This window comes from Podarcis muralis, chromosome 7 (genome assembly GCF_964188315.1).
Source record: "Podarcis muralis chromosome 7, rPodMur119.hap1.1, whole genome shotgun sequence".
NCBI lineage: Eukaryota > Metazoa > Chordata > Lepidosauria > Squamata > Lacertidae > Podarcis > Podarcis muralis.
The window spans coordinates 39,813,390-39,833,510 of NC_135661.1; the positions used below are offsets into that span (position 1 = coordinate 39,813,390).

At 46.9% G+C, this 20,121-nt stretch overlaps 2 protein-coding genes across 5 annotated transcripts in view; one reads left to right on the plus strand and one right to left on the minus strand.

The window, feature by feature from the left end:
• The window catches only part of ATP2C2 (ATPase secretory pathway Ca2+ transporting 2), a 44,341-nt gene extending 41,883 nt beyond the window's left edge, over window positions 1-2,458 (plus strand). The window contains exons 26-27 of the mRNA XM_028740090.2: window positions 1,112-1,253; window positions 1,973-2,458. Of these exons, the coding sequence (XP_028595923.2) occupies window positions 1,112-1,253; window positions 1,973-2,097 (267 nt within the window). The 3' untranslated portion in view covers window positions 2,098-2,458. The remainder of the gene's footprint in view (window positions 1-1,111; window positions 1,254-1,972) is intronic.
• A 2,155-nt stretch (window positions 2,459-4,613) lies between these two features.
• MEAK7 (MTOR associated protein MEAK7) lies at window positions 4,614-19,618 on the minus strand. Of its 4 annotated transcripts, none has more exons than XM_028740095.2 (8): window positions 19,446-19,618; window positions 16,735-16,928; window positions 14,496-14,726; window positions 13,994-14,162; window positions 13,261-13,701; window positions 10,987-11,105; window positions 9,695-9,874; window positions 4,614-8,582 (listed from the first exon to the last, which is right to left on the minus strand). In XM_028740095.2, the coding sequence occupies exons 2-8, from the start codon at window positions 16,903-16,905 to the stop codon at window positions 8,457-8,459; spliced, it is 1,437 nt and encodes a 478-aa protein (XP_028595928.2). In that variant the 5' UTR covers window positions 16,906-16,928; window positions 19,446-19,618; the 3' UTR covers window positions 4,614-8,456. The 4 variants fall into 4 exon arrangements, with proteins under 4 accessions (XP_028595928.2, XP_028595926.2, XP_077787681.1 ...); XM_028740093.2 differs by lacking the exon at window positions 19,446-19,618 and adding an exon at window positions 19,293-19,317; XM_077931555.1 differs by lacking the exon at window positions 19,446-19,618 and adding an exon at window positions 17,773-17,877.
• Window positions 19,619-20,121: the final 503 nt, after the last annotated feature.

A 20,121-nucleotide genomic window follows, 5' to 3' on the forward strand; every position in this document is an offset into this window, starting at 1 on the left:
TATTATTTATGCTTAAAGTGTTAATAAAGGGAACTCCCCCTCTCAACCCAAGGGACAGACAACACCTTTCTTAAAAAATGATTTTTATTTGATTTTAAAGGATATAAACTTATAACAAAATCAATTAAATATCCACATAATGAGATTACTCTGACTCTCATGACTCCCCTCCATCCTCCTAATGTCAATATTTACATCTGCCTATCAGTCCATTATCAACATTTTTTTATCCATCTAAATTGTCTATAGTCTTTGTTTCCTTACAAGTGAGATTAAAATCCTGCTAATGTTTTCATCTGCTTACAATGGTCTCCTAAATAAATTATAAAATTCCCCCATTCTTTTTTAAAGTTCTTGCCTTCTTGGTTCCTGAGCTTTCCAGTTAATTTTGCCATTTCAGCATAGTCCATCAACTTGGTCTGCCATTCTTCCCTGGTCGGGGAGGTGGGTGGTGGAATGGGGACACAGACAACCTCTTAAGTGGAGGCTTGTAGAACCTCAATGACTAACCAATTTATTACAGCTGGGATGGGGAAACCTCCAAATGTTATAGCATAGCTTTCATGGACTACATCCACTTTATCTTTCATGCAACTGATGAAGTATAATTACCATACATCAAAGGTTAATCTATCTAGCAGAATCAGCTTATAAACACCAGGATGTCTGTGTTATCAATACAACTGTTGTTGTTTTGTCAATGGACAGCCTACACTGAACCCCAAAGTGGCCATACTGAGGCAAAGGAAATTCACAGGCATGTAAAACTGCAATGTAAAATCAGCAAATTACAATTACTGTAATCAACATCTACCTATCACATTGGATTGAATTGGGGCAATGGATGTTCTCCATCGCTGGAAGTATTTAAGCAGAGACTGGATGGTCATCTGTCAGGGTTATTGTAGTTACATCCCAATTTACAGATCCTTCACTTGGACAGAAGATTAGGCTAGTTGACCTCCAAGATCTTTTCCAAACTCTATGATTCTATCATGAGTTTGCCCAAAAGCTGCTTTGATAATAACAGGCTAGATTCATGAAGGAGAGATGTGTAAAGTTGGATTGATTTCCCCATCCCAATGATCTTTTATTTCCCCCCCTCCTCCAGACAAAACTGATACTAGAAATTGGTCTTTTCCGAAACCGCATGTTCCTGTATTCTGTCTTGGGGTCTATTTTGGGTCAAATGGCTGTTATTTACATCCCTCCACTACAGAAGATCTTCCAGACAGAGAATTTAGGAGCACTAGGTAAGTCTGATGGCTGAAGCTCTAAAAGAGGATTGGATGTTTTTCTTCAAAAAGATTTAAGTGTGTAGCTGTGGCTGACAATTATCCCATCTTTTTCAGGAGCTTGGAAGGTTGGCCCAATAGCAGTGGGAATATATGGGTCTTGTTAGGGGGCAGTTGCAGGGGGCGGTTTGAGGGGGAACAAGCTGAAGCTGTACTTGCAAAGGATCCACCAGTAGCAGACTCTAAGGTTTTATTTGTCTCACACCTGACCTCATTTGATGGCATGATGATGAACAGAATTCTCCCCTCTGAGACTTGGGAAACCAAATTATCCCCACCCCTCCAAACTCCTGGAACAACCTAGTTTCTTCTGAATACAAGCCCAATTGACCCCTGATTGCACCCACACCACCAAAAAAAGACATTAGTGGGAGCACTATGATATCTCCCCCCCACACACACACACACTCCAAACAGCCTTGGAATGCCCTCCATATTATCGGACTGCAACTCCCATCATTCCTGACCATTGGCAATGCTGGCTGGGGCTGATGGGAATTGTAGCTCTGGGAAGGGAATACGAGCCTCTTAAAAATCCTCAGCACCTTAATAAATGACAGCTTCCAGAATTCTTTGGGGGAAAGCTATGACTGTTTAAATGTATAATGTGAATGTCACCCTTGCCTGTATATCAGCAACAGATTGAATCTTTTTTTCTTCCCTTCTATCTTTGGTAGATTTGCTGTTCCTCGCAGCCTTGGCTTCTTCGGTTTTCTTCCTCTCTGAACTGATCAAGGTGTGTGAGAAATATTGCTGCACCCCATCAAAGACGGACAGCAACATCCAACTAGAAACTGTGTGACCAAAATAACTCGGACTTCCCTTGTTGTGGAATGCTGTTGGAATGGAACTGTGATCTAGGACAATTCACAGGGGACAAGTGGATCTTTTTATACACCTCTCAAAATTCCCAACCATCTCTACATCCCAGCCCTGTCACCCACTGACCAGATTTCTTCCCTGTCACCGTCCAGTCCATTGTTATAGTTTTGAAAGGCGGCTTGTGTTGCTCCCAGCTATCTCTCAGCTTACAAGAGTGTCTTCTGCAGGGTCAGAGAATGGAGGAGGAGAACCAGATGAAATAACCACAGCACCATCTTTATTTATTTAAGTTGCAATTACTTCTTTTGTTAATAAAATGTGCCTTCTAGGGGCTAATATGGCGTAGTCGTTGAGAGCGTTGGACTAGGATTGAAAGCTGGGTGTGTATGTGCAGGGAGACATAGATTCAAATTCCCATTGAGGTCACCAAGCAACTTTGGCCTAATTACCATGTCCAGCCTAGCCTACCTCACAGGGTTGTTGTGAGGGTAAAATGAGGAGGGGGCATAGAGGACCTATGTTTGCAATCCTGAGCTCCTTGGAGAGAGAGGGAGATAAGAAGAAAAACAAATAATATCAGGTAAATCTTGTTGAGATGGAAGGCTTCAGTCACACCAGGGTTCGTTTTTTTCTCCAATCTCGCTGCTAGGGAAGAAGGTTCCATATGAGACATCTATCCCAGGAATCAGTTTGGAAGATACCTTGGGAGATTATGTAGTGCAACGCTGCATTGACATGGCAGTTTATTCCATTTCCCTGATGATTCCCTAACTGTTAATTTCTGCATTATATCTGAGCTTTTGCATGATATAAAAGCCACTTCCAGGAAACTAATGGAACACAGCACATATTTAGCATTCATTTCCATGTTGTTTAATTCTTGGATGGGGGAGGGGACTGTTTATACCCCCAGAAATCTTGGAAGCGAAAACCCAGAAAATCTTGGAAGTGATTAAATTTGGGTTAGTATTCTAGCATGCAACTTTTTCCTACTACCTTCATGGAAGGAATAATGGGGGAAGAGGAGCATGCATGTGCTAAAGGATACGGGACTTGCAATACTGTCCAGGGACATTCATTGTTCTACCACATCATGCTGACTAGTGTGAATTTTAGCATGCCATGCCATTATGTCAGTCAAAAAGCCAGTTTAATAACACAACAGAGTGTGGGGTTAAGAGAATGTAAGAAAACTTTGGCAGAGGTGGCAGCAGAATGATCAGGGAAATTGATACAATATTACCCATATCTCAGTGCACCCCAAGTGTGGGGATTCTTTGGCCCACCAGATGTTGCTGAAATACACCACCTATCCTACCTGGCCACGCCTGTTGGGGCTGACAGGAGTTGTAGTTCAGCAACATCTGGAAAGCCAAAGGTTCTCCCCACCTGATGTCTAGCCACCCGCAAATGCATCATCCCTGACAAGACACCCAGCCTCTGCTTAAACACCTCCATCAAAGGTATGTCTGCTCCATCCCTAGACACTCTATATTCCATGGCCAAACAGCCCTTAGCATTGAGACATTTGCTGTTCGTTACAACAACAGCACCAGCCAAATGTCAACACCAGCCGCACAGGTTCATGTTACAGACATGCCCGCGAAGATGTACTGTTAGTACTGTTTCAGCTGTTGAGTTGAATGGCTATCCTGTGACAGAGGCCCCTCTCTCATTCCAAGAGCCCAGGTGGTCACTGGCCCTAGACAGAAGAACTAAATAGCTGGAAAGCATCTGATGCTTTCAAAGGCACATCTGATTCCTCCCCACACAATCGCCTTTTGCTAGGGTAGATCATTGTGGGAGGCAACTGGCAGGTGGATATCTGTAAAGGGAAGGAGGATAAGACAGATAGGGATGGTCCCCAACACACACACACACCATGCTCAGCCATTTCCTTCCACCCCAATTCCAAAATGCAGCAAAATGTTCCTGTGGCTCTTTCACAAAGGGGACCGATCCAACGCCCCACAACGTTTCTTTTAGAAAAAGAAATCCAGAAAAGCTTAAAAACAACAGAAACATCGTCCTACGTTAAGAATGGTCCCTTGTACTAGGCAATGGCTAGGAACAAGAAATAGGTGGGTGAGACCATTTAATCCCAAGGGTCCTGCCCATTCTTCTTGTAGGGCTATATGCCAGGGGTGGGTGGGGTCAGAGGCAAAAGTAGGTGGAGCACTTTGCACAGTAGGCTAGCTGAGTCTTGCCTTTGGACATTCCAATGACGCAGGAGTCAGTGGTTTCTACAGACACACACTCACCCCTCTGTAGCCACCATCCAGGCAAGCAAGAGGCATTATGGCAGGTCAAGGGCATATTCCAGACAGGCAAAAGCACTCAAAGAGGGGGCATGGCAAGGGAAAGGAGGGGTTTTGGTCCACAGAGGGTTCTGAGGGCCATACAGAAGTGGGAAGGGACACATTCAAAGATAACAAACCTCAGTCCCAGTGGCTGAAACAGACTCAAATAAAAACCTTAACTGAAGAAGCTGCAGAGTTATAGAAAAGAACTGGAACATTTTATTTGTTGCAATTAATTTGGTACATGCGACTGGACGTGCATTATTATAAAACCACTCAAAAGGTGTTAAAAAGAAAACAAAAGGGAAAGAAATAGCATAATGAACAGGAACAAACTCTTCTATGCTGGTCTCTGGCCTGGATAGGTTCTCTTCTTCCAGCATGGAACATCTCCCTTTGCTTGAAGCTGTATTCCAAGTGTTAGATGTGTTGCCCAGCTGCATTTCCTACGCATGCTATCTATTGCCTGATCTATGCCACAATTTTGGCCTCTGTGAATATATAAAAGGTAAAGGTACCTCTGCCCGTACGGGCCAGTCTTGACAGACTCTAGGGTTGTGCGCCCATCTCACTCTATAGGCCGGGGGCCAGCGCTGTCCGGAGACACTTCCGGGTCACGTGGCCAGCGTGACAAAGCCGCATCTGGCAAGCCAGTGCAGCACACGGAAACGCCGTTTACCTTCCCGCCAGTAAGCGGTCCCTATTTATCTACTTGCACCTGGAGGTGCTTTTGAACTGCTAGGTTGGCAGGCGCTGGGACCGAGCAACGGGAGCGCACCCCGCTGCGGGGATTCGAACCCCGCCATTATATTTTAAAAAGAGGAAAGACAAAAGGATGTGCTCAAAGCAAGCTCACAGCCATCACCCTGGAGAAAAAATGCCAGCTAAAGAAGATGGAAACGTCTACAATTCTTCCAGTTGGCTGGAACAAGATCAAACGGAAAAACCAGGGCCACACCCACCTTTGTCCATGGCTTTCTATGCCTGACGGAGTTGCAAAGGGTTATAAAACATCTGCTATGGCCCAGTTCCCTTGTGCTGAGCAGTGCTTTGCTTGATTTTCCTCCATCCAGCTTCCTGGTCCACAGGGACAAGGGTGTAACTACCTTCGCTGTCAGTCTATGCCTCTGAATTCCAGCTACTGCGAATTGCAGTGGACAGAGAATCTTGCACTCCTGCCCTGCTTGAGGGTTTCCCACGGGCAGCTGCTTGGGAGAACAGGATGCTCAACTAGGTGGGCCCTTGGCCTGATCCAGCAGGCTTTTTATGTTCCCACCCCAGGAAATGCAATCAGCTTGGTGACCTCCTTCAGCACACTTGCTTCCTTTACCCCAGGGGTGGCTAACCTGTGGCCTCCCAGTTGGCATTGGTGATTCCCCCTGACGGCTGGACCATCCTGGCTGGTGCTAATGGGAGCTCAATATTTGGAAGGCCACAGGTTAGTTTCTGCTGCCTTACACTGATCAATATCTGCTAGAAAAACCTTACATCTTAAGCTGTCGTGTGCAGAGTCAGACAAATTGATCCATCTAGCCTGGCACTGCCAGCTGTGACTGAGCAGGGTATTTAAAGTTCTCTCTTGAGGACGGGTGTTTTCTACCAGCATCTACGTGATCCTGCTAGCCAGAGCTGCCTGGGATCACGCTTCAGCCTTTCTGCCTACAAAACACATATTCTACCCCTCAGCTAAAGTCCATCTCTCCCAAAGGAGGGGATCAAGTGAAAACCATCCTCTGGCAGGCCTCTCTTTCGATCTTCCTCCTCTCTGCTTTTGAGGGGAGGCTGGTTCCAGCAGCAGGAGAGGCACTTGAGCCACATAAACACCATACATTTTAAAATCCTGCGATACCACCTTAAACAAAGAGTTGTTTAGGAGACACACACCCCATTCCCCTCACAGGCCTACAATTCACAGAATTCCCTGTGAAGAGAGACTGATTGTTATCGACTCTGAGAATTGCAGCTCTGGGACAGGAAGGAGGAATGGAGCTTGACTCTGTATAAGGCAGCTTCCTATTGCCCCTATGAAAAAGAGACTAGGATATAAACAGCTAGCTACCATAGGTTGGATACACAGCGAGACACAGCATCCGTCTACACAGATAAACCATCAATCAGGACAGAAGTAGCTCTTTCAGATTAACATGCAGATTTTCCATTTCAAGCTTCTCTTGCCTTGTCTCATAAACACTATTCTACAGAAAGAAACATGACTGTGAACATGATTTAATTTCTGATCTGCGGCCTGTCCCTAAGCATTTTTAGGTAGAAGCCCCACTGAATTCAATCAGACAAGACTCCCAAGTAAGGGTGTAGCAAGATTTGAGGCTATATGGCTATAAGGCAACATGGAAGGATTTGCTATCAAAGTATAGCTGCCAAACAAGAAACACCCCTATGAATCTTGTAGATTTATTGCAACAAAGCTGGTGGAACAAAATGGTTCCTTCTAAGGTTACAGACCTTAAACATGATGTCACCAAGTCAGAATAGTATACATAAAAGATGCACTCAGAAGCTGGATCTGTTCACTCAGAAGACCAGAAGAGATCCAGCTACTGTGGAAATTATGCCTTTGCAACTTGATCAAATACGTCAACAAGCCAAAGGACACTTCAATTTCTAACATACTGTTTACCTCTATAGACCACTTTTATTTTATTGTTATTCCCCACCTTTCAGTAATCTGCGAGGCTCAAGTGGAACTATAGTGGAAGCTAATACTTGTTTTTCACACTTGCAAGGGGAATGTCAGTTTTAGATTCCTTGCTTTGCATACTTAATTTTCTACTCAAAAGTTCACTACCTTAAGACTTAAAAAAAAGAGAGGTGTGGGGAGCTAAGGACACTGTTTTGAATACCAAGCCTCGTCAAACAACTTTTTCACACACACACTTACTTTTCGGAGCATGATAAGAAGTCCTGAGTAGCTCTAAAGTTTGCAGCTTATGTTTCAGATGCTATCATCTTATTTGCTGTGTGGTTTGTGTTGCATAGAGGTGCAGATTTGCAAAGCTGACAGTCGCATGAAAATCCAAGGTAGAGCCCCGTCTTCATACCCCTTTATAATTCCCTAGACTGAATCCTGAAGTAGGCCTTAAATTGAGGACTTGAGGTCATTTCTCGACAAAACCTAGCAAAGAAAACTGGGTCTTTGGGTTTCAGACATTGCTAAGTTTGGCTGCAACCAACGTTTCATCCTTCAGACTGGCGCCCCGACTGGCAGGCTGTATCCACTGCTTCATCGCATGATTTAGCATTGATTGGTGCTGATCCGGTTAACCTGCAACTTGCCGCCAGCAGCTCAAGGATCAGCCCAATCTCATGCGTCTTAAAGGGTCTGCTATAGTGATGCCATACACACCCAGAAATTCACCAGGGAGGTGGTCTTTCGCTTGCACTCCCAACACTGGCCTGTGCCTGAACCACCCTGGAAATCTGACTTGGTTCTCAGTCCTATACACTTATGTGAACGGTGTCCGGGACAGCAGTCTGAGACTAAAAGCAGCATCAATCAAGTGCTCAGTTCTCTGGCTACTGCCTTTACAACATTCAAAATGTGGGTTTCCTAAGGCAGGGTCTGTGAATGTTCAACACTGGGTTGAACCAACAAAACTTGCTTCAACATGATTAGCAAAGGCCCTCTTGAGCAAAGAAGCTGAAATTCGTTCAGGAAACTGTTTCCCAACAGGATTCTCGAAAACTCCCTTGAGCTGCTCACAGGCGAAATGTGTGACTAAATAGTGGATGCTAACACTGATCCAAAGGAGGGGGAGGGGCGTGGACCTGTCTTCATTTATATTCAGCAATACCCTTGATTATTAAGAACTACCTAAAGCATGCAATCACCCCATCTGCCCGCCACAGACAAACCATCCCGCTACGCAAAGGATTTGTCTCCTAACCAGACAACATGCAACTCTAGGAAAACACATTACACTTGAGCGGTTTGTGTTATCGAGTTTTCACATGTGGTGTTGGAGAGAGATCAGAGACTGCTCTGCACAAAGCATCAGGCAAGAGCTTCCAGGCCTTGTTTTCAGTTGTCGCCCCCGTCGCCATCGGCCGGATCCCGCAACCCATCGCTCTTCCGGCCCTTCCCGATCATCTCCAGCAAAGCCTGGGCCTCGGGGTCTGCGTCCAGGATGCTCTTCGGCCCCGTGCCCTAAATCAAAACCCAGAAGGCAGGTTGGAACACCAAACAAAATAGGAATTCAAGAAAGGGAAGAGGTCACGGTCAACCCATCCTGGGGCCCTTTCATTTTCATGTCACGTCTGCGTTAGAAGGAAGTTGTTATTGCTTCCCTGTGCAGCTCCCCCCCCCCCAGCCATCCCTCTGCAAACAGCAGGACAGGTTCTGCGGCCCCCGCCCACTTGCCAGCCTGCTTTGTTGGTCCAGTCAAACAGGTTGGGTAAGGTCACGGAGCTTCCTGAAACGACTGCAGAAGGGGACCCATGTCAGAGCGTGATCTCTGATCGCTAAGAGGAACCCTTGGGGCACCGCTGGGGGAAGGAAGGGAAGAAAAACAAAAAAAACAGCACATGCACCCACACCCACCATGGTATTGTTGCCAAGAAACTTAGCAGCTTTTCTGTGCCAGGAAAGCAGTATGAAAATGCCATTAACGGACGATTAACTCTAGTCTTGCTTTGGAAGTGGGTGTACCCGTCTCTGCAATGGCTCTTGCTGCTGTTTTGATTGTTGTTTGGCAATTAGACTTGTCACTGGTGTTAGCACTGAACCTAAGTTTTCTTTTGCCTTTAGCCTTTTCATACATGCACGGTGCTATCATAGAAAAGTGCTGGCATCCAGAAGCCACACACCCCTTTAAGGGGAAACACATCTTGTGGCCCTCCAGCCCAAAAGAAATGTACAACCATGCACAGCAGCCCACTGTGGCCTCAATAAATATGCTTTTGTTATCCAAGAGGACATGACACAAACAAGAATACATGACACATCACAATACTGATCACCCGTCTGCGGACTGAGTGACTCAAAGGAGTTGGGGGGCTGCGGACATCATAGCTGCCTGTCCACTCAACCTCCTTTCCTCAAACAGGAGACTAGCACTGATAGCCTGTTGGGTGCCATTTACACAGCACAATGCCATGCCTGGACTTCCTGAAGGTTTCCACCCTCCAGTGCAACATCCCTTAGGGATGGAAATTTGCAAGCTGTTTTCACGCAGAGTTCATGCATGAGTTTCAGGGGGCCACTGACCCACTGCCCAGCTACCTCGAGGTTATTGTTTAGCTAGAGATACAGTCACTTACAGTGGCACTTTCCGGGAGGTCTCCCACCGCCCAAACCTCCATGGCGTCCAATGTGAAGTTCTCCTTGGCCGACAGCTGAGGGCTGTTGTACGTGGTGCATCTGGGCTTGGCTTTGCTGTGGCCCTTCCCATAGTTGCTGTCGATCCACAGGCCGAAGTATTCATGTTGTCCACCCATGCCCTGGGAAGGAAGAACAAAGGGGTTCGGCCGACGCACTGCAGCATGCAGTCTGCTCCTTAACTGAATGACCCTATCAGTGTTGGGTGGGGCTGGAAGGACATGCTATGGCAATCCACCCAGAGGCAGGCGTGCCAGCCCCAACAACACCCGACCCATCTAAAATGGGCCTTGCTGGGTCAGACGAAAGTGCTACACAGCTCACACAACCTGCTTCTTGCAGTGCTCAATCATCAGGTGCCTCAGAGAATCCCATAAGCAGGGCATGAAGGCACATCCATGCTACTAGTCCTCAAGAACTGGTGGCACATTACCTCTGCACAGGGAGGTCCTGGATAGCAACCATGACTTTACAGGTCTTGCTACCTCCATGAATTTATCTAACCCCCTTCCACAATGATCTAAGCTAACAGCCATCATCACACCTGCGAAACAGTACCTTTCTTTGTTGTTCAAAGCCATAGGCTATTTAATACAGAAATAGCAAGACAGAATACAAGTACAAATCAGTTTCACTTACATCAAGCACCCCACCGTTTTTAAGTCAAACTACACACTGAAGAGGAATACCTAAGAAGAAAATACTGACAAAGACGAAGCAATGAAGAACACGTCTTCCTATTCAATAGGATTTGGGGAGAAAACTCCCAACAGGCTTTCCTCTGCTGAACTTTTATTTTTTACAATAACCTTTTTTGTATTTCTATCCTTTCAACGTATGCATCCCTTGCTTCTTCTTTTTTAATGGTTGCCTACATTTCATCGTTTTTTATGTTAAGAATTTGTAATTCTGGAATCATCTAGCTTCCCTTGTTCTCTGTATTTTGCCCTGTGAAAAAATAAAATAAAAGCTCAACTAAATAAATATAGGCTTTCGGTCAGATGCTCAGCAAAGGCCATCTGGCCAACCACGCACATGCACACACACACAAACACACAAAATCTGGACAAGCAGATCAAGCACACAATCTGCCCAACCCACAATCTTCAAGTGGTGTGATCCAGCAAAAACTGACCCTCACAGTCGCACTGCAGAAGAGGACTAGATTCCCCAGGGTGACTGAAAGTGCTGTATTACAAGACAAGGCTTTATCCTGCAACCGTTTTGTACTTACAAGGCCATTCGGCATTGTCTGCTGCCCATGATTCAGGTACATGTAGTGGTCGTTGTAGCCGGTGTAAGTGAAGACCTCAAGCGAGGGGGAAACAGAGAACAGAAAGCATCCGTTGTTGCCTGTAAAGTGACAGTGGAAGGAAGAAGGAGCACAGACCAAATAGCAAGGAACAGAAAGGAAGGCAATCTAGGGACACAGAACAGAGAAACCTGCCTTACACCGAGTCAGACACTTGGTCCATCTAGCTCAGTATCATTGACACTGGCTGGCAGCAGCGGCTCTCTAGAGTTTCAGACAGAGAATACTCCCAGTCCTGCCTGGAGATGCCAGGGATTGAACCCGAGATCTTTTATTTAAATGCACAAATAAATTTTGAAATGCCAGCACTTGTTACCAGTTGTCTTCCTGGCCCAATTTATGGTGCTTAAACTGACACGTAAAGCCCTGATTGGCCTGGAACCAAAGTTTTTGAAGCAGACAAGGGTCTCCTACTGGCCCCTGCATTAGATATGGCACCTCATAACCCCACCGCTTCTACTGCTAATTTTCGCCTGTCGCCTGCAGGGCAGCCAGTATTAAAGAACCCTCTTTACACCCTGCATGGAGGTCTGGTGAGGCAGAGGCAGGAGAGATGCACTGGAACAAAGGAGCCTGCCTTATGTCAAGACAGACTATCAATACATCTAGCACAATATCCTCTGCACTGAGCGGCAGTGGCTCTCAGGGCCGTCTTACCCATAGGTGCTAGGGGTGCGGGGCACCTGGGTGCCAGGTTCTCAGGGGCGCCAGGCCAAGAGTCCGGGGCCCAAGAGTTGAGTCCAGAGAAGAGCCTGTGCATTGGTCAGAGCACCACAGCAGGCGCTTCTGCTGCGGGCAGCTCTGCGCCGTGAGTTTGGGGGTGACTGAGCCAGCGAGACGCTGAGGTGGACGGCCAGCTCCGTCCTCCTGCGCGCCTAGGACTGGGCAACCTTGGGGGGGGCGGCGCCGGGCGGACCTTTGCACCCCGGCGTTGCATATGCTTAAGACAGCCCTGGTGGCTCTCCAAGGTTTCCTGACGAGAGCCTGCTTGATCAGGCCAAATGCCCATCTAGTCCAGCATCTTCTCCTAACAGCGGTCAGCAGATGCCTCTGGGAAGCTCACAAGGAGGCCATCTGAGCAACAGCACTCTCCCCATCTGTGGCTGCCAGCAGCTGGCATCCAGAGGCCTGCATTTTTCAGACGGGGGTGTCTCCCAGTCCTGCCTGGAGATGTCAGGAAATGAACCCTTGACCTTCTGCATGCAAAGCTACAGCTTCTTCCCGGAATAACACATTTGCTCTACGTCCTAGGCGTTTTGATCTGTCCTGAGAATACTCTCCACCTTAAAGAGAGTTAGTTCTAATCTCAGCAGAATCAAAAGCAACGGCAGGGTCGCCATCTAGTGGGAAAACAGTAGCAAGTCATTTTGACAGCATGCACATTTAAAATAAATAAATAAATCTGCAAAGTCTGCAATTCTGTGCACACCTGCCTGGGTCTCCAACTCACTAAAACCAATAGGGACTTAAACTGGGAGAGTCAGTGGGAAGACCCCAGGCAAAATGTGGTGTTGGGTGCAAAATTTCATCTTCCCCAGAAGTTCACATTTGTCTTGTCAGTGAAGACAGGCTTGAAAGAGAGAAAGGGGAGAGGCGCATCAGGCACAGGGAGAACATGTGGCCCTCCAGGTCCCTCTCTCCGGCCTTTGGGACTCTCAACAGGCCACACCCACTCTCCATGGGCCATGTCCCTCACAGGCCCTGCTAAACAAAAACATGTGCTTGAACTCTAACAAAGCTTCTTGCTTGCCTCTATGAAGGACAGAGAGGGTTGTGGAAGAACCATCCTACTGTGCAAAAGTAAAATTTGCATGCATTGTTCCACTTTTGCCCCTGGAACACGGCCCCTGATAGGCAACCTCAGCAGGGAAGGCAGCGTTCTGGCAGGAACCAGCACCAACCCTCCTGCCCAGCGAAGGGAAAGCCAGCTAAAATCTCTGAAGAATAGTGGGAGAATGAGATTTCCAGGAGCCATGGAAATATGGTAAATTGCACACTTTGCCCAATTTATACAAATGATCCTGCTTTTGTTGGCAAAGAATTTGGGTTGTCTAGATACAGAATTTTTTAGACAATACTTTTTAAACAGGATGTACACAGAGCCTTGCCCCATAGCACCTGCCAGAGGAGCAGGGTTGAGATTTTGTGAAATGTGAGCTATAGGCTGAAAGACGTTGGGTCTACGGGCATTCTTACCTTGAAACTGTGGTTTAACCACCCAGGAACACGACGAAAAACCACCAAAGACGTAGCCATCCGTGTCCTTCAGAACCAGCACGCAGGGCCCCTGGTTGACAATGTGCCCGCACAGCTGCGTAAAGCTCTCACCATGAACCTGGGAGGCAAAGAGGAGCCTCCATTTGTGCTGGAGCTCGGAAGGCAGGTGAGAGTTGATGTAGGTGACGGACGGGATGTTGAGGAGGCTGACGAAGCGGCTGCCTCTGACCCCCTGGCACTCTGGAAGCAAAGGGAAGGTCTCTTGCTCTTGGTCCGGGAGGGAGTGCAGGATGAGCAGCCCCTGCTGGACGGCCACAGTGAGGAAAGCGGAGACCTGTGGAACCCGGAAGACCCAATCCTCAATGCTGCTTTCGTCACAGACAGCATCCAGCGCCTGACCACCCTCAAGCCTCTTCCCATCTGCAGCAAGAAACAAAAGTTAGAGGTAAGTAGCACCAGGAAACCACTGCCAAACCTGACCACTGGATCCAAGGGCTTTTAAATGGATTAGGAGTAATGGACAGAGGAGGAAAGGTCTATTAGTAGCTATGTTGTATTCCAGAGGCAGGAAACCTCATGCCCAAGAGCCAAATGCAGCTCTCTGCGCCTCTCTGTCTCCCAAGCCACAAACCCTATGGAGCTCACAATGGCCACCAACCATTGCCAGGGCCTACGGCTAAACCAAAGCAAAAATGGACATTCCGCCACTCACCTGCCGATTTCAACTCCGACACTAACTGAGACGCCAAAGCTTTTGTTCCTGTGGTTGAATTCTGCACATTCTTCAAGTTCCAGCCCTTCAGCATCTTCCTGTAGCTCAGGACGTGAACCACAGAGCCAACCAGATCCTCTGCAAACTTCAAGAGTTTAATTTTGTTTTCCTACGTGGAGTGTTTAAATGTATGTACACACAAAAAAGGAACAGACCTCCTAACGAGGGCAGAAATTAATACTTAGAAAAGGATACTAACAGGGACTAGTACGATACGAATAACTACAGCTTCTGTATCTGGCACTGGAGAAAGACAGCAGTGGCTGAGCATCTGCCTTCCTTTCCTTTCGCTAAATTTGCAGACAATTCCTGGCTTCTAGGTATTGATTCCTGGCTTCCCAGTCTTGGTTCCCACATCCATCACCTTGCCCCATTTCTGCTCCAGTCCCTCTTCCTCTCTCTTACAGGCAAATGGAACACACTGGGTTTTTTCTCTTCTTACCTCAATGATCTGACTTCCCTTCACGGTGCTGTCCGTGTTCGATATCATTTTCATGACGATGCCTTTCTTTTCCTCGGCGTTGCCTTTGAAGACTGCCGACATGAAAATGACAAACTGCTCCTTCCCCACCTGCCCGTTGGACCCAGGAGACTTCTCAGACGGAGAGATGCTCTTCATCCCATTGTACAGCCGGACGACCATTGATTCAGGGAGGGCCTCCTTGACGTGGGCCTAGAGATAGACGGAAACGCAACAGGGAAGTTCAGCCATCCAGAAGAAACAAGCAGTCTCCAAAGTGGCAGGAGCTCACTCTGCACCAAATGCAATGCATCCTGATGCCAAGGAAGGGCCATCTCTCCTCTGGCTCCCCTCGCTGTATGTCTCTTTGTTTGGGCCAACAGGCAAAAGGAAGAAGCCAGCCGCTCATTACACATTCAGCATGCCAGGGATACTTTCACATTTTGGATTTCTACCTCTGGAAATCAGCTCTTAACCGGCTTGGGAACAGGCTTCCCACCCAGCATTCTGAGCCAGACTGAGTCACAGTTTGATCTGGTATAAAACTGTTTCCCAGGCTCCTTTCTGGATAGCTCAGTTGGTTAGAGCATGGTGCTGATAACACCAAAGTCGCAGGTTCGATCCCCATAGCTGCATATTCCTGAATAGATGATCCTCCAGGTCCCTTCCAACTCTACAATTCTATGATTCTCAGGCTGCAGCGACTACACTTTTTAATTATTTGCATGTTAAATTTCTATCCCACTCTCTTCCCAAAGGACAGCAAGCCACAAAGCAACATATACTCCAGGCATGCTGGATTAACAGTCAATGCAAAATAATTCCCAGGATTTGCAGGACAGGGAAGAAGCTGCAGTGGCTCAACTTGAAGAAAGCCAGATGGCTATTTGTTTTTTTATTTATTGCATTTATATCCCACCTTCAAGGTGCTGAACATGGTTCTCGCCCTCCTCATTTAATTCCCACAGCAACCCTGTGAGGTAGGTTAGGCTGAGAGGCTGTGACTGGACCAAGGTCACACAGTGAGCTCCATGGCCGAGTGGGGATTTGAACCCTGGTCTCCCAGGTCCCAGACTGACACTCTAACAACTACACCACCACTCCACCTACATTATTCTCCCTCTCCCTAACTCCCCCCCGCACCTGTCACTTTTCTATTTCTTATTTCTTTAAAAGTAATCAGTACAGTATCACTCATGCAACCCACTCCAATGTGCTGCAGCTCATTACTGGGAGACCAATGCATTATATCAGGGGTGGGAAGCCAGTGTATTCCATTATCACCAACTACTGGACATGCTAGCTGGGGCTGATGGGAGTTGGGAGTCCAACATCATCTGAAAAGCTACAGGTTCTCCACCTCTGTGTAGGAGCATCCTCTGTAAAACAACATCACCACTACAAGCCCTGACTCATCTTAGGAATATAAGGTAAAGGTAAAGGTACCCCTGCCTGTACGGGCCAGTCGTGTCTGACTCTAGGGTTGTGCGCCCATCTCACTTAAGAGGCCGGGGGCCAGCGCTGTCCAGAGACACTTCTGGGTCATGTGGCCAGCATGACGAAGCTGCTCTGGCGAGCCAGCACCAGTGCAGCACACGGAAACGCCGTTTACCTTCCCGCTATAAAGTGGTACCTATTTATCTACTTGCACTTAAGGGTGCTTTCGAACTGCTAGGTGGGCAGGAGCTGGGACCGAAAGACGGGAGCTCACCCCCCCGCGGGGATTCGAACCGCCGACCATGCGATCGGCAAGTCCTAGGCACTGAGGTTTTACCCACAGCGCCACCCGCGTCACTTAGGAATATAGGAATCTGCATTATACCAAGAACTTTGAACTCCATCTACCTCAGTATTGCCTGCACTGACTGGCAGCAGCTCTCCAAAGTATCAGGAGAGGCAGGGGGGTGCTTTCCCAGCCCTACCTGGAGATGCCGGGGATTGAACCTGGGACCTTCTGAATGCAAAGCAGATGTTCTACCATAGAGCTGCAGCCCTTCCACTGCAGAGTGGCCAGGAGACTGAGACAAAGCTCAAGGAATCAAATCTTGCCACTGCTGTGAATTCGGTAGCTGACTTTAAGCAATTCGTTTAAGGTCATCTGCACTATGCAAGGCTGCTGCAAATATTACAATAGGAACATGTCCACAAAGTGCTGCAAATACACAAAAAATTATCAGATAAGGCTAAGCATGCTAATTGTCAACCAAGTTTTGTTTCTTGCCTTGAGCATCGTCAGAGTCACACCCTTCTTGGCTGGTTTGCCCCCCTTTCCTCCGACAGCCTCCCCCGACTCGGATAAGGCAACGAAGACGCTATCAATGTCGGCTTGTTCATCAGGAAGGAACCTCGAGAGGTGCTTCTGGTAATGGCTGCTGCTTTCCACGTTCCCCATCTTTTCCAGCAGATGGTGGAATCCTGCAAGGATGATGAAAGGGAAAAGGAAAGAGACAAGCATGAAAATGGCGGCAGGGCTCAGAAGGTACCAGTCCCAAGCGGTGTTTCAGGAACAACCAGAAAAACCACCGAAACGGGGGCACTGCCAAGTTGCAGTAGTGGAGGGAGAAGCAGACGGTTCAAAGTCATTTTGCAAAAGCACAAAGGCTTCAGGGTCCTGATCAAAATGGAAAAAACAATAAGGTTAAACAATCAATTTGGCTCATGAAGAATTAATAACGCCTGGCTGCAAGCTGAAATCTATTATAAAGCGTCAAATGACCCAACAGCTCAGGGAAGCATGAGGGCTGAAGGCTGGATAGTAATTGTGCATGAAGTATGTGACCAACTTGGTGTGTGTGTGTGTGTGTGTGTGTGTGTGTGTGTGCGCATGAGAGAGAGAGAGCAACAACTTAGAGCCTTAATGGCCCATCTAGTCCAGCATCCTGCTCTCACAGCAGCCAACCAAATGCCTGTGCGAAGCCCTCAAACAAGACCCAGACACAGGAGCCCTCTCCCCTCCTGTGGTTCCCAGCAACTGCTATTCAGAGCATTACTGCCTTTGACCATGGGGGAAGCATAGCTATAATGGCTAGTTGCCAGTGATAGTCTTATTCTCCATGAATTTTGTCTAATCCTCTTTCAGATCCATCCAAGTTGGTAACCATCACTGCCTCCTGCTAACTTGAGAAAAGAATCTGCTTGCCTTCCAAAATGCCCCAAAGACAAATGTTACAGTAGAAGGCCTGGAAGACTGGAAGCCACAAGGTTGTAGACTGCCTACTATTGGCTTGCAATTCTATACTAAAAGACCACAAGTACCCACCCCAAAGAATATGCAGGAATCCTCTGATATTGCATAAAACACTCCTTTGGAAGTGATGTAAAACCTGTAACTGCATGCTGCAAAAGGTGCGTAGAAAGTAGGAACTCCTCATGACAGTCTGAGCATCATTATCATCATTGGTTTGCATAGGCCCAGAAGCAGAATGTTTTTTGTCAATAGTTTTGATACATTTTAAGAGAATTTTAAAGCAGTTAACAAAAGTATAAAACAATCAAGTGGGATATACATTTTGTTAAATAAATAAGTTGACTGTGTCGACAAAGGGGCTGTTTTCATACCATCTTCATAAATCAGCCTTCGGAAATCATGCTTCAGCTGCAAGCTTTCAAGCGCTCTCTCTTCATTCCTTTGAGTAATCCCATTGGGACATAATGAAAGAAATATTCCCAGCAGCATCAAACACACACGCCCCAAGCTCCCACTCTCTTGAGGTCAGGAGTGTAAATGAAAGCCTTTTTAAAAACCAAGTATGAAACATGAGTGCTTTTCATTAAACGAGCCGCAGTGACGGAAATACAAATTAACGATCAAAGCCCAACAAGTATGAATTATTCACAAAGCGCAGCTACCTAAACCTGTCAGAGAAACACACACACACACACACACACACACATATGCATGCATTATCAGGAGCAACAGAAATACGTTTTGTCATCAAACAAGATGAACATTAATCTGTTCTTGTTTAGGGCAATCAAGCCAGCACTCCCATATGACATTCAGATCAGGACAATGAGACAGACAAGGAAGTGCTTCAGCTTAGAGCTGTAACAAGCTCTGTCCAATTCAGAATATATCCACTCAAATAAATAGCCCTAAGTTAGCCATGTCCAGTAATTTCAGTGGGTCTACTGTGAGTAGGACTGAGTTGTATACAACATCAGGTGGGGAGAAGCACACTACTGAATACCTAGTAGCCATCAATAGACTTCTCTTTGCTCATCTCTTATTTTCAACAAAATGCTGCAAATACAGAGGTGGGATCTGGGTTCAAATCTTGGTACGTGGATAAAAAATTAACCAAGTAAGGAAGGAGCAAGATCCAAGTGCAGGAAACAAAACACATCCCCCCCCCCCTTTGACCTCATAAGCTGACTGTTGCAGCAACTGCTATGTGTTGCAATTTACTGTTAACTTTAAGCACCACTTGGTGGAAAAGAAGGTTGCAAGCCATGATGCATCTTCACATTATTCATTCAGCCATTTAAACAATTTCTATACTTCTGAACTACAATTGTCTGCAATGGGTGATTTATGAATTCATAATTAAAACCACTCAGTTACTTTTGAATTACAATGAATGAATTGTTAATGATTAACATTATTAATAATGAAATAAATATGCTTCATTCCCAGCCTCTGTGATATACTGCTACACACAGAGAGAGATAATTATATATATATAACTCTTTACAGTATTTAAACAAAATATATACTATGTAACTATAATAGTCTATAACATAATGTGTGCATGTATAATAGATAAAACACACACATACCCTCAATTATACTCAGGTTCCCCAATTCATAATCAGTGACGTCCTTATTGATAGTCACACGTACCACGCCCCCTTATTAATATTAATATAGGCCACGCCCCCTCGTTACTATTCATATTTGAAACCCACACCCCACCCCGCAAATATCCTCACTTGTCGGCGACGGTTCCTCAGGCGTGGACGCTCCCCGGACGGCCGATGTTCCTCAGCGGAGTCTCCTCATTCCCGCGGCAGCGCCAGCACCGCCGCCACTCTTGGCCTCTGGGGAGGCCTTCCCTTGAAGTACCGCCCCGCTGGCCGTTTGACTGACAGATCGCTCGGCCAATAGGGGGCGCCGAGCTTTGCGCAGAGGCGGCTACTAAGGCTGGCATCATCGCCACCGTCCGCGTTCTGTACTGCATCATCAAATCGACAGACTTGGCATAGAGATAGAAAAAGGGAAGAGTGGGTAGAGCGTACTCGCGAGAGTGATGCTACATGGGCTGCTATTCACATATCTATGGTGACCCTTCCCCCGCTATGCATTGTCCTGGGAGTTAAAACGGAAAAGGGTTCGACCCTAGACCGGAAGTTCTGATAAAAAACGGAAAGGGTGGACGACTCTCTATTTTAATCTCTCTATGTTGAGGTGAAGGTCGGGATGTGTTCTCTCTCGCGGGAACTTCCTTCTAGGTGTCCCGCCCTCTTTTGTCGTCGTAGCCAATGGGAGCGTTCGTGGAGTAGCGGGAGAACACATGAAGGCGCTGGTGAATTACGGGTTCGATTCCCGGGTGCGCTTGGACAGTCATACTAGCACCAAAAAAGAAACTCGGTGGCATTTCTTGATGCT